The sequence below is a fragment of the Pygocentrus nattereri genome, chromosome 5, assembly GCF_015220715.1.
Source record: "Pygocentrus nattereri isolate fPygNat1 chromosome 5, fPygNat1.pri, whole genome shotgun sequence".
Lineage (NCBI taxonomy): Eukaryota > Metazoa > Chordata > Actinopteri > Characiformes > Serrasalmidae > Pygocentrus > Pygocentrus nattereri.
In genome coordinates this window covers 2,091,879-2,104,838 of record NC_051215.1, presented here as the reverse complement: position 1 = coordinate 2,104,838, position 12,960 = coordinate 2,091,879, and the positions used below count along the sequence as shown (strand labels likewise).

At 45.8% G+C, this 12,960-nt stretch overlaps 1 protein-coding gene across 1 annotated transcript in view; it reads left to right on the top strand.

Annotated features, from left to right (window-relative positions):
- The first annotated feature begins 764 nt into the window (after positions 1–764).
- utp25 (UTP25 small subunit processor component) overlaps positions 765–12,960 on the top strand; it is a 19,559-nt gene continuing 7,363 nt past the window's right edge. Inside the window, exons 1-9 of the mRNA XM_017719918.2 lie at positions 765–957; positions 1,557–1,596; positions 3,097–3,286; positions 6,048–6,284; positions 7,414–7,493; positions 7,842–8,031; positions 9,957–10,153; positions 11,331–11,547; positions 12,151–12,353. Of these exons, the coding sequence (XP_017575407.1) occupies positions 860–957; positions 1,557–1,596; positions 3,097–3,286; positions 6,048–6,284; positions 7,414–7,493; positions 7,842–8,031; positions 9,957–10,153; positions 11,331–11,547; positions 12,151–12,353 (1,452 nt within the window). The 5' untranslated portion in view covers positions 765–859. The remainder of the gene's footprint in view (positions 958–1,556; positions 1,597–3,096; positions 3,287–6,047; positions 6,285–7,413; positions 7,494–7,841; positions 8,032–9,956; positions 10,154–11,330; positions 11,548–12,150; positions 12,354–12,960) is intronic.

The window sequence follows — 12,960 nt, the reverse complement described above, 5'->3', positions numbered from 1 at the left end:
AGGGCCTAAGAGTGCCCGTCTTACAGAACCACACAAAGGCAAACACCGCTGGACTAAAGCACAGCGCAGATCAGGGGCGCACAGCCAAAAATACGAAACAATACACAAATAAAGGAATTTTACTGAAATCTTAGTAAAAATGTTACTAAAAAACTTCAAAAATACAGTTTGAACAGGAAAATCAGTGACGGGTTTGGGTTATTTTGTTTATTTATTTATTTATTTATTTATTTATTTATTCACAGCGCTTTCCTGGAAAATTAGTTGACATTTTTGGGTGAAATTGAAATGTTAATATTGATTGATTGATTGATTGATTGATTGATGTTTATTTAACTGTTGCCGTTTTGTTTTTGATGCTACTAAAATACTTCAAAAATACAACTCTGATAGGAAAAAAGAATTAAATAAGTTCAGTATAGAATTGTGTTTGTTCTTTGATTCTTTAAGAGTTTTATTTTATTTTATTTTATTTTAGATTATGAGTGAAAGTGAAATGAAGTTTAATTAAGAGTGGAATACAGCCAGGATCATCTATGTATGTGTTTATTCATTCATTTATTTATTTATTTTGAATAAACTATTATTATTATTATTATTATTATGTTTTGTTGTTCAAAACTTTCTCTACACCTTTCCTAGAAGCAGCGAGGAGGCGAGTAGGTATGTTTACAGCGGACACACAGCGTTGATTGATTTTAAAATTTTCCCGGACTGTCCCTTCAGCACCCGCCGATGAACGTGGTGAAGCTGCACTGCTCCTCCAGGTCGACAGGCGGCGACCGCGCGGAGCAGAAGCGACCTGACCGCCTGTGAAAGTGGACAGAGGGAAGAGCTGGAGCGGCAGCACGTGTGTAAAATGGTGAAAAGGAGAGAAAAACAGGATTTAACGCGTTTAACCAAGAAACAGAGGAAGCACCTGAAGGAGTTCGGAGAGCAGCACCCGTTCCACGACGAGTAAGAACTGCTGGTTATCGCTTCCCGCGCCTTTTATCGGCTGGAATTTACCGTTCCACCTTAAATTGTGCAGAGGTTCCAACTTAAATGGTGCAGAGGTTCCACCTTAAGTGGGGCAGAGGTTCCACCTTAAGTGGGGCAGAGGTTCCACCTTAAGTGGGGCAGAAGTTCCACCTTAAGTGGGGCAGAAGTTCCACCTTAAGTGGGGCAGAAGTTCCACCTTAAGTGGGGCAGAAGTTCCACCTTGCTGGAATTTAACGTTCCACCTTAAGTGGGGCAGAGGTTCCACCTTAAGTGGGGCAGAAGTTCCTCCTTGCTAGAATTTAACGTTCCACCTTAAATGGGGCAGAAGTTCCACCTTGCTGGAATTTACCGTTCCACCTTAAGTGGGGCAGCATTTATATTCTGCTGCCTTGGGAACCATAATATTCCAACAAAGTGGAACTTCTGCCCCATTTAAGGTGGAACGGTAATGTTACGGTACTGTAACCAGAAGGCCCGTAAGTCCAGCCTCGGGTTTACACGACCGTCTGAACACGCCTCGAGTCATTCGGCCTCAAATCTCACTAAAAGCTCCGGTTCTTTCTGTTCTGTTTCAGTGTCGCCGACCGGCCTCGGGAGACCCAGATCGTCCGCCTGGTGAGTTCCTCATTAAACCACCCAGAACCGGCGGTTCTGCTTTTTGTAGGATTTTCTTTCAACTTTAAAATAACATTGAAGTCCGTTATGACGTCCTCCTGGAGGCGTGGCTCTGCGTGAACAGGTACAGCCACGAGGATATAGTCAGTGTTGTGATGTCACACCCATGGGATGCTGAGGCGATACAGCTACACGCATTATATAAATAAACACACAGCGCTGTGGGAGAGTTTTAGGCGTCTGAGTGAATGTTTAACCAGCTGACCTCAGCAGTGAGTTTATCACAATATACATTAGAATAAAGTCACATTCATAATTCAAATAAACAGAAAAACACCTTCACAGCCGCCACAGAGACTCGTTAATATCATCAATTACATCATGAGCTCAATTTACTGAGCACTGATTGGTCAAACCAGGAGCTGCTTTATAACTACATATAATACTGGGCTTCCTCGAGGAGGAGAGGCTTGGAGATGGGTCAACAAACACACACACCAACATCCAGAACATCACTGTTTATTTTATATATATATATATATATATATATATATATTAATAATGGTTTATTTATTTTATCAATTTAGTTTATTCAAATATTAACACTTTTCTCAGCAAATAAACACAAACTACACAAATAAATAGATTTTGACGGTACTGTATATCGCTGCTGTCGGTCCAAAACCTCGTATCTCCGTATTTTTCAGTTTTTTGGCGTAATCTGAAAACGCCTTTTACCTTTAACATTGTGTGTAAATTTCATGATAAACAAACCAAAAGAAATGACTCCAAATGTCGTGAGACGTCTGGTTCCATTGACTTGCATTAAAGATAATTCCTCTTGTGAAGCTGCTGTTTTGGAGATACGAGGCTTTGTTCCGACAGCAGACAGAGAGGCAGACAGACAGAGAGGCAGACAGACAGAGAGGCAGGCAGACAGAGAGACAGACATGATTGGATTTATTGCAGCACAATGTGTAAAATTGTACTGCAGTGAATTGAATCCACTGTTTTTGATTATACTTTTAAATGATGGTTTACTTTGTCTGCTCTGACTTGTCAGACGTCAGGAGAAAAGCCTCCATCTCAGCACCTTCAGTCAGGGATCATAACTAAACCATGATCCACTGAAATGATCTGCTCTAAGCTGGACTGACTCCACACACCCCGCCTCGCCTCGCCTCCAGGCTTTTACTCTACTGCTCTGTTTAAAACATTCAGTTATGAAAAGGTACAAATACCAACTTTTCACCTGGAGAACCTGATTTAAGCTTCACCATCAGACATTAGAACCACTGTAGAACCTTGGAGGGAACGTTTACACTGTTTGTACCTTGATGAATGAGAAACGTACCTGAACAGAACCTTCATTTCTGACCGTGCAGGTTCGCTGTGTTTAAAATAGTCTGAAGTGGTTAAATTGTGTTTAAGATGAGCAGGAACATGAGCGTACGAGGAGAGGAAGGTCGGGTTGACCACGTTTGGCTCTTGTCTCCGCAGCCCAGCCGCCCTGACCGCTCCAGGCCTGAGAGTGACGAGGATGTTGAGGAAGAGGAGGAGAAGCCCTCGGCGTACGAAAAGCTGCTGTCGACCTGTCGCAGTGCTGGCGACCTCAGTGAGGATGAGGAGAGCGAAGAGGAAGATGATGAGGGTGAAGAAGTAGATGATGAGCTGGCTGAAGCTGATGAAGGTCAGCGTTCTGATTCAGGACCGGGAGATTAAAGCGATACTTTGCTGTAATTTGCCTGGTTTAGTCGATCAGCCGAGTCGGCAGTGAACGATTACCACCCACCAGTTAGTGTGATTCTACCTCCATGTCTGAGGCCCAGTCCCATTTCTTCTTCTTACCCCTACCCCTTGTTTTCGAGTGTCTCCTTGTTGCTGAGCTACAGGGCAGTGGTTGAGATCTTCCCTCTGAAATGAGACCCTCTAATAAAAGAGCATCACTTCATTATCAGCTACCAGCGCCGCTCTGTAGGCGACCCTGCCCGTCTGCAGGGACAGCAGAGGAGGGGAAAGTTCAGCTCCTCACTGCTGGGCTTTAGTTACATTTAGGGATCATACGCCTTCAAAGAGGGGGGCAGTTATTTATTATCACCCCCCCCCCCCCTAATTCTTCAGTGATGTGAAGCTGAAGCTCAGAGATTCTCCAGATTCCCGTTCAGATGTTCCGTTCCACCTTAAATGGAGCAGCAGTTACATTCTGGCACTTCAGGTGTCAGAACTGCTGGGCTATTTAAGGTGGAATGGGAAAGTTAGCCAGCCAGCTACCAAGACATTAGCATGCTGTTAACGATTTTTTAGGCTTGTTATGAAGGAAAATGACCAAAATAAACTGAGAGCACATTAAACTAAGAGAATACGATGGTTATCATGATTAAGGGAGAAAGTTCTCACGTTGGTGGGTTTCTGTGGTCTCTTGTTCTCCGTCTCGCCGGTTTCTGTTTTTCTCATCTCTCTGTTTGGAGTCTCTGAAAAGCCTCCGTTTGGAGGGTCATGTAGCCCCAACACTTCACCCCACCCCTCTATCTCAACAAGAATCGGGACAGTGGCCATTACTCGTTGTCTACATATTGATACACCCAAATAAAACGGGAATGGTTGGTGATATTAACTTCCTGTTTGTGGCACATTAGTTTATGGGAGGGGAAAACTTTTCAAGATGGGTGGTGACCATGGCGGCCGTTTTGAAGTCGGCCAATTTAGGGGGGTCCAACTTTAGTTTCTTCGATGGGAAGAGGGTCGTGTGACGCGTCAAACTGATTGGGAATTTCGCAAGAGAAACACTGGTGCGCTTGGTTTTAACGTAACTTTATTCTCCCACGAGTTATTTACAAGTTTGTCTTTGTTTACAGCCGTTGACGTGTCGCAGAGGTTAACACGTGAGGAGCGGCTAGAAATTGGGTTGATGTCTGGGGAACGCAGTACCCGGGTCATTGCAGCAGGTTTCAGTGCAAGACACCCTGCGAGACCACCCATCTCCCATACTACGGTTAGCAAACTGCTTGCCAAGTTTCGTGAAACTGGCGTTGGATTTGCCGAAATGTGGACGCATGAAAACCGTCACTAATGAAGAAACATCGGTGGCTGTCCTAGCTTCATTCAGAAAGAGCCCGCAGCGTAGCGCTCGCCGCGGGTCACTGGAGAGTGGCATCAGTCGAACGTCCCTTCGGCGCATATTAGCTACTCACAGGTGGCACCCTTACAAACTCCAGCTGCTGCGGCACCTCAGCGAGGATGACCCAGATCGGCGCAATCAATTTGCAGAATGGGCAAAACAAAAATTGGAACAGGAACTTTATGTGAATGGTGACGTAAACAAACAGAGCCACCGCTATTGGTCTGACACTAACCCACATTGGATGGATCCCTCCAAGCCTTGGAACACAAACATTGATGGCATGGTGTGGTTATATGGGGCCATTCTTCATCAATGGAAACCTCAAGGCCACTGGATGATGTGTTTCCCTCTTTATGCACGGAAGCTGGCAGTTTTTCCAGCAAGATGGTGCACCACCACATTATGGGCGTCAGGTCCGAGCATTCCTAGATGAACAGTTTCCTGGAAAGTGGATTGGTCGTCGTGGGCCAGTCGAATGGCCCCCAGGGTCTCCCGATCTGACCCCCTTAGACTTTTATCTTTGGGGTCATCTGAAGGCAGTTGTCTATGCTGTGAAGATACGTGATGTGCAGCACCTGAAGCTACGGATACTGGAATCCTGTGCTGGCGTTTCTTCTGCGGTGTTGCTGTCAGTGTGGGAAGAGCGGGAGAAGACGGCTGCGTTGACGATCCAACACAACGGGCAGCACTTTGAACACGTTTTATAAGTGGTCAGAAACTTGTAAATAACTCATGAAAGAATAAAGTTACGTTAAAACCAAGCACACCACTGTTTTTCTTGTGAAATTCCCAATCAGTTTGACATTCCCATTTTATTTGGGTGTATCCATATAAATGGCCCACCCTGTATATTATACAGTTAATCACATAATCAATTACATGTACATTCATCACTTCTTCAGACGTAAGCATCTCGTTTAATCACCTTTTCTGCAGCTCTGCAACCTCATGTCTCCAAAAACATCACTTTACAGGAGAAGGGAAAAAACTGACTTTACTTTCAATGCAAGTCAATGGAACCAGACGTCTTTCGGAGTCATTTTGGGCCGTTTATTTCGGTCCGTTCATCGTGAGATTTACACCCAATGTAAAGAATAACAGGCGTTTTCACATGATGTCAAAAGCTGAAGATCCACGCTTTTCTTCCGACAGCAGTGTTATAGAACTGTTAACAGTGTATTAAATGTGTTATAGACTATAGGAGAATTAGTTGTTTGAAAAAATATGAATCGGCAGATCAGCTGCATTTAAGATAAGGAGGTGGGGGAGCCTGGATAAACTATGACATCAAGTTTGGGAACCTTAGAATATTTTTATCTCTTTTTAACAGGAGAGGATGAGGATGATGATCTAGAACAAAGTGGAGATGAGGAGGTGGAGGAGGAGGATGGAGATGAGGTACCTGCGAGCTCTGAGGAGCAAAACAATGTGGGTGGAGAGAAGCAGGCAGGAGAAAAGGAGCTGGAAGAGGAGTTCATTGATGAAGCTCAGGAAGAGGAGTTCTGTCTGGAGTCAAACCTCCCTGCAGAAGGAGATCAGGAGAAGACGGATCAGTCGGAGGAGGAGGGTGAGGGAATGTTCACTCGCTTCACGCCGTCATGCGGAGCCTCTGTGAAACGGCTCAGATCAGAACGAGTAATTGAGATAATTTGAGATAATTGCATCCTATTTTTATTTACATTCTGCACAGCGTCCCAACCTTTTTGGAAATTGGGGTTGTGTTTATGCATTGAGAGTACAGACAATAAAATATTTTCAATTTTGAAACAGCCCCTCAAAAAAGGAGACATCAAATCTAATAATTGTATATATTAATTTTACTCATTTTTGGATATTAATTTTTTTTTATTATTAACTTTAACTTTAAAATTTGAACTTAAACCTGCGCATTACTTTAATCATAAATTCAGTCTGAACATCTAATTTATTAACTGCTCGCTCTTGGGCTCCCGAGTGGCGCCAGCGTCTCAGCGCTGGCCCCACCGTCATCATCAGGAGATCACGAGGCCGATCGCTGGTGATGCTACAGCCGTCCGTAGCTGGGAGTCCAAGAGGGCACAGTTGGCCTCGCTCTCTCTGGGTGGGTAGGATGGCCCCCCCTTCTCCCCCCATCACTCAGCGCGATGCTGCTCAGCGCAGGCGTCTGTTAGCTGACGTAACAGATCTGACGGTCAGCGTCTCCTCCGAGCGCGTTCGGCCGTCCCGTAACGTCGCGTGAGCGGCAGGTCAAAAAGAAGCGGCGGCTGGTTCCACAGGTCTCAGAGGAAGCCTGTGCTGCCTTCAGCCTCCTAGCGTTGGTGGCATCGTGTGATTGGGGTCCTAATTAGCAGGTGGAATTGGAAATGACTAAATTGGGGAGAAAAATTAGGTAAACATATAAATAAATAAATAAATAAAACTGCTCATTTTTTTATGTTGTACAGCCTTCTTGGTACTTTTTTTGTAATCTTATAATAATTTTAGTATCATCTGCACCTTCGAAAGTGTAAAATTTCACCTTTTCTGCCCTTTAAATATGTGAACTCTGAAAACGCGAAGGACAAACATTGTATTGAAGTTAATCTTACATGTGTGAGTAAGATGTAAGATGAAACTGCCTGAACGGTGTGGAAAAAGATTCTTAACATTCGTGTAGATTTAAAAGTGGGATTTGTGGTTCAGATTATTAAGAGTTTTCTTCTTTCCTCAAACGCTAGATATGCATCACGAAACGGAGCTGAGTGATGAAGAGGTGAAGAAAATCGCAGCAGGCTCTAAAATCCGGACTCAGGTCAAGGTAGGACAAGGTTTAACCCGACGGTCCGCTGTTATGGAAAAATCATAATCATAAAAATCATCGCACACTCGCCTCAAAGCGCGTGGAGGTGTTCAGTATCTCTGATAGACTTGACGTGGTTTCAGACACTGTGACTCACTGGTTCCTATAAATACAGAACAAAATGCGTTAATATAGCTAAAAACTGCAGTTCATACAATATTTTCTTTGTTTTTCCGTCTGTTGCAAAAATAAGAAGCACAATTTAGAAACGAGGCGTGTCTTGGCTGATCTTCATCGGGTGGAACTGGGTAAATGAGATTTTTTGCCTTTAAATTATCATTAAAGTCTAATTCTTGTCCATCTCAGTGGTCCAGACTGGGTGTGCTGCAGTGTGTGCGCCCCCTGGAGCGGTTTCCCTCCATCGGCCAGGCTTCTTCTGTTCCCCTGCCTTCCTTCCACAAAGCGCTGGAGGAAAACTGGCATTCACTCAACCAACCTATGGGGGGCGCTGCATCGGACCTCACAGACCTGCAAAAAGAGCTGCTCAGACTCATGGGTATGTACAAAAATGGGCCTGGGGGAGAAAACGGTGACTGGGTTTATTTGGCCAGGTAAGGGGAGAGGAGCTGCCCCAGGTGGAGGAGTTTCAGTATCTCAGGGTCTTGTTGACGAGTGATGGGAAGAGGGACGGTGAGATCGGCCGCAGGCTGGGACAGGCGGCAGCAGTAATGCGGTCACTGTACCGGACTGTAGTGGTGAAGAGGAGCTGAGCCAAAAGGCAAAGCTCTCTGTTTACCAGTCGGTCTACATCCCGACCCTGACCTGCGGTCATGAGCTGTGGGATCCGCAGGATTTTGGGCCACACTACTGACAGGGTGAGGAGCTTGGCCATCCGGGAGGAGCTCGGAGTAGAGCCGCTACTCCTCCGCGTTGAGAGGAGCCAGCTGAGGTGGTTTGGGTGTCTGATCCGGATGCCCCCTGGACGCCTCCCAGTGGGGGTGTACCAGGCATGGCCTGCCGGGACAAGACCCCGGGGTCGTTCTAGGACCCACTGGAGGGATTATATCTCCAAGTTGGCCTGGGAGCGGCCTGTGGTCCCCGGGAATGAGCTGGAGGATGTTGCGGGGGACAGGGCCGTCTGGGATTCTCTGCTCTCCCAGCTGTGACCCTATCTGGACTAGCGGTTGATGATGATGATGATGATGATGATGATTATTTGCAAATAACTTGGACTTCTTTGCGTTTGCAGTCGGTTTCCTCATACGTTTAATTTGCGACGAAAAACAGACAAAACAGACTTAAGAAATTTGGTTTATTCTTGTTTTCTTTAAACTTTAATCACCACTTATTCATTTCGGATTGTACACACATTTTAATTTTGGGGACAAAATTAAATTTTATTCACAATATTTTAATGTTGAAAATGTTTAAAGTCGCTACAAAAAACTTTCAGAACTGATGTCCTTGTCTCGTGTCTTTTGGTCAGTGATGTTTTTACCTTAGACACTCAGAGACCGCCTCGGTCAGAGACAAAAAGCTTTACCATCCAGACTTCAAACAGAGATCCTCTCAGCTTTTATCTGGTCTTTAGCTTATTGAACTGTAAACACTGTCTGACCAGAGGAGGACGGCTCTCCCCTTGTGAGTCTTGGTTCCTCCCAAGGTTTCTTCCTCCAGTCTGAGGAAGTTTTTCCTTTCGCCTCTGGCTTCCTCACTGGGGAATACACACTCACCGACCACTTTATTAGGTACACCTTGCTAGTAAAAGGCTGGACCCCCTTTTGCCTTCAGAACTGCTTTAATTCTTCGTGTCAGACTTTCAACAAGGTGTTGGAAACGTTCCTCAGAGATTCTGGTTGGTTATTTGAGTTCCTGCCTTTCTATCATCTGGAACCAGTCTGCCCGTTCTCCTCTGACCTCTCACATCAACAAGGCATTTTCGTCCACACAACTGACCGCTCACTGGATATTTCCTCTTTTTCGGACCGTTCTCTGTGAACCCTAGGGATGGTTGAGCGTGAAAATCCCAGCAGATCAGCAGTTTCTGAAATACTCAGACCAGCCCGTCTGGCACCAACAACCACGCCACGTTCAAAGCCCCTTAAATCCCCTTTCTTCCCCGTTCTGATGCTCGGTCTGCACTTCAGCAAGTCGTCTTGACCACCTCTACACGCCTGAATGCAGTGAGCTGCAGCCGTGTGATTGGCTGATTAGCTGTTTGTGTTAAGAAGCAACTGAACAGGTACCTAATAAAGAGGCTGAGTGTATGTTGTAACTGTGTGTTTTAGCTCCTGTAAAGCTGCTTCGTGACAGCGTTGTTGTAAAAAGCGCTACAGAAAAGAACTTGAATTGAATTGACTTGAATGATTTGGGAAAATACTTCGTTAAATAGATCCACTGGCCGTATTACGGATCCACGGAAAACATCTTCAGGTTCTTTTTATGCTGTGGAATTTACTCGGTGTGTTGTCTCCGCCACAGGGTCCTACAGGGACATGTATTACCCAGAATGCTCTCCAGAGGTAGAAGGTCCGGAGGTTAGGCGGGCATACTGCCTCCATGCCCTCAACCACGTGCTAAAGGCCAACTCCAGGGTTCTTGCCCATAATGCCCGGCTGAAGGAGGCTAAGGGGGCGGAAGAGGAGGAGTTCAGAGACCAGGGACTGACCAGACCGAAGGTAACGCTCACCTGCAGCTCATCTGAACTCTCCTCAGCAGATGATTGTAATGTTTTCGGGTGATGTTTGAAGGTCGTCTTTGGAAAAAGGGCTGTTTAGATGTTTCCACATACAAGCCTGAAGATCCAACTGACAGAACGTTTTAACAAGTCTGTCAACACAAGTAACAGCAGCAGCAGTTTGGAGAGAAAACCATCAAATCATCATTTATTAATTAGACCAAATCTTCGCTTTGTAGCAAGGAAGAGTTCACTTTGATGTCCGTCTTATCAGCTCCACTTACTGTAGAGCTGCACTCTGTAGTTCTACAGTTACAGACTGTAGTCCATCTGTTTCTCTGATACTCTGTTACCCAGTTCTTCAGTGGTCAGGACCCCCACGGACCCTCACAGAGCAGGTACTATTTGGGTGGTGGGTCATTCTCAGCACTGCAGTAACACTGACGTGGTGGTGGTGTGTTAGTGTGTGTTGTGCTGGTCTGAGTGGATCAGACACAGCAGTGCTGCTGGAGTTTTTAAACACCTCAGTGTCACTGCTGGACTGAGAACAGTCCACCAACCAAAACTGTCCAGCTAACAGCGTCCTGTGACCAGCGTCCTGTGGGCAGCGTCCTGTGGGCAGCGTCCTGTGACCACTGTTGAAGGACTAGAGGATGACCAGCACAAACTGCAGCAGCAGATGAGCTGTCGTCTCTGACTTTACATCTACAAGGTGGACCGACAAGGTCGGAGTGTCTAATAGAGTGGACAGTGAGTGGACACAGTGTTTAAAACTCCAGTAGCTCTGCTGTTACTGCAGTGCTGAGAATGATCCACCACCCAAATAGTACCTGTTCTGTGAGGGTCCATGGGGGTCCTGACCACTGAAGAACAGGGTAACAGAGTATCAGAGAAACAGATGGACTACACGTGTGTGTGTGTGTGTGTGTGTGTGTGTGTGTGGAGCCAGACATTTTTCCAAGTACATTTACATACAGTGTAAAGGACAACAGGCTTTTTAAAATTACGTCAAAAACTGAAAAACCACATGACAAAAAATGGGGACATGAGGTTTCGTTCCAACAGCTGCGATATCTGTGTATGTACACACACACACACTCACTCACTCACACACACACACACACACACGTATCAGACGAGTGAATAATCCGTCAGACGTTCGTTTTGTCCTTGTGCAGGTGCTGATCCTGGTGCCGACTCGGGATGGAGCTCTGCGGGTGGTGCAGACCTTCATCAGTCTGCTGGAGCCCAGAGGGAAGAAGATGGACGTCAGTAATAAGAAGAGATTTAAGGACGAGTTCGGAGAGGATCCCAACGCCAAACCGACAAACCTGCATCGGCCGGACGATTACAGCGCCGTGTTCTCGGGCAACGTGGACGACCACTTCAGGATAGGTACACGGTGGACTCCGGTGTTTAACCCGCTCCAGAATTGCTGTAGTTCTGCAGTGGATTTGGACCTGAACTAAAGCCATTTTAACGTCATCATCTAATTACATATTTACTGCCTTACATTCACACTCTGTCAACAGGTTTTGACCCTTTTATGTTTGTTGCGATGTCAAAAATGACCAAACCCAAAGAATGCAAGTTCTAGATACTCAAACAGACCAAAAACATGGGAAGAATCTAAAGGGAGGTTTTTTTCCTCACTACACAACCAGACCGGCAGCAGCAACTTCCAAATCATAATAAAATGCCGTGTCTTGAGCTGAATGTGTTGCACTAAACTGTGCAGGACTGGGGCTTTGAGGAGTAACAGCACAAGAACCCTTTTGGTTCTGTTTGGTTCTGTGAACCGTTTCAAAGGGGTTTTATGTAGATTTGTGTAAAACACACTCGATCAATCTGAGAACACTTTAAAGAGGGTTATTTGGGTGTTCCTGGTTCTGTATGGTTCCTTTTTAATTTTCTGAAGAACCCTTGAAGAACCACCTTTTGAAGTGTGCAGGCTGTTTGAAGTTTTGTCATTTTCTCCTCTTTTTTTTCTCTCACCAGGTCTGTCCATTCTGAAGCGCAGCATGCGGCTCTACTCTCCGTTCTACTCGTCCGACATCATCGTCGCGTCTCCGCTGGGTTTGCGGACGCTGCTGGGTGTGGAGGGTGAAGCTCAGCGAGACTTTGACTTCCTGTCCTCCATCGAGCTGCTGGTGCTGGACCAGACGGACGTCTTCCTCATGCAGAACTGGGAACACGTGCTGGTGAGGACCTGGTCGGATGCTGTGATGTCTTTTGCAGACACAGCTTCCCACAGCTATCAGGGTTCTTGCCGCCGCGTCCCGATTGGCTGTTCGCACGTCCGTGTGTTTTTTCATTCAGACGGGAAGTTTGTTCTTCCAGCTTAGCTCTAGTCTGAAATGGCAAACAGCCGCTGCCGCTGGACGTCGCGATGAAAAACGAGGCTTTTTAGAACAATATTCATCAGTGGGGTTTTCATTTGCAGTCAAATGCTGTGTTGGAAATCCGGAAAAGGTGGGAGGTTCTTGGAGCTTTTGTAGTGAAAAACATCTCCGGATTTCTGATTGGCGGAATTCCGGCTTGCAAGATTAGGAAGAACTATATTGATTTCTATATACTACAATATCAATATAGTTAAAGTCCAATTTAAGTTTTGTTTGGGGCTTTTTTGATGAAATGCCTCAAAAATGATTCAGTACTTTTGTTCCTTAATCTGGAGGTGGTGGTGGTGGTGGAGGTGGTGGTGGTGGAGGTGGTGGTGGTGGTCATCATCTAGGGCTGAATGTTAAGGAACAAGCCTTGTGACCGGAGACCTGCCGCTCCGGGCTGGTGTGCTCACTGCCCCCTATT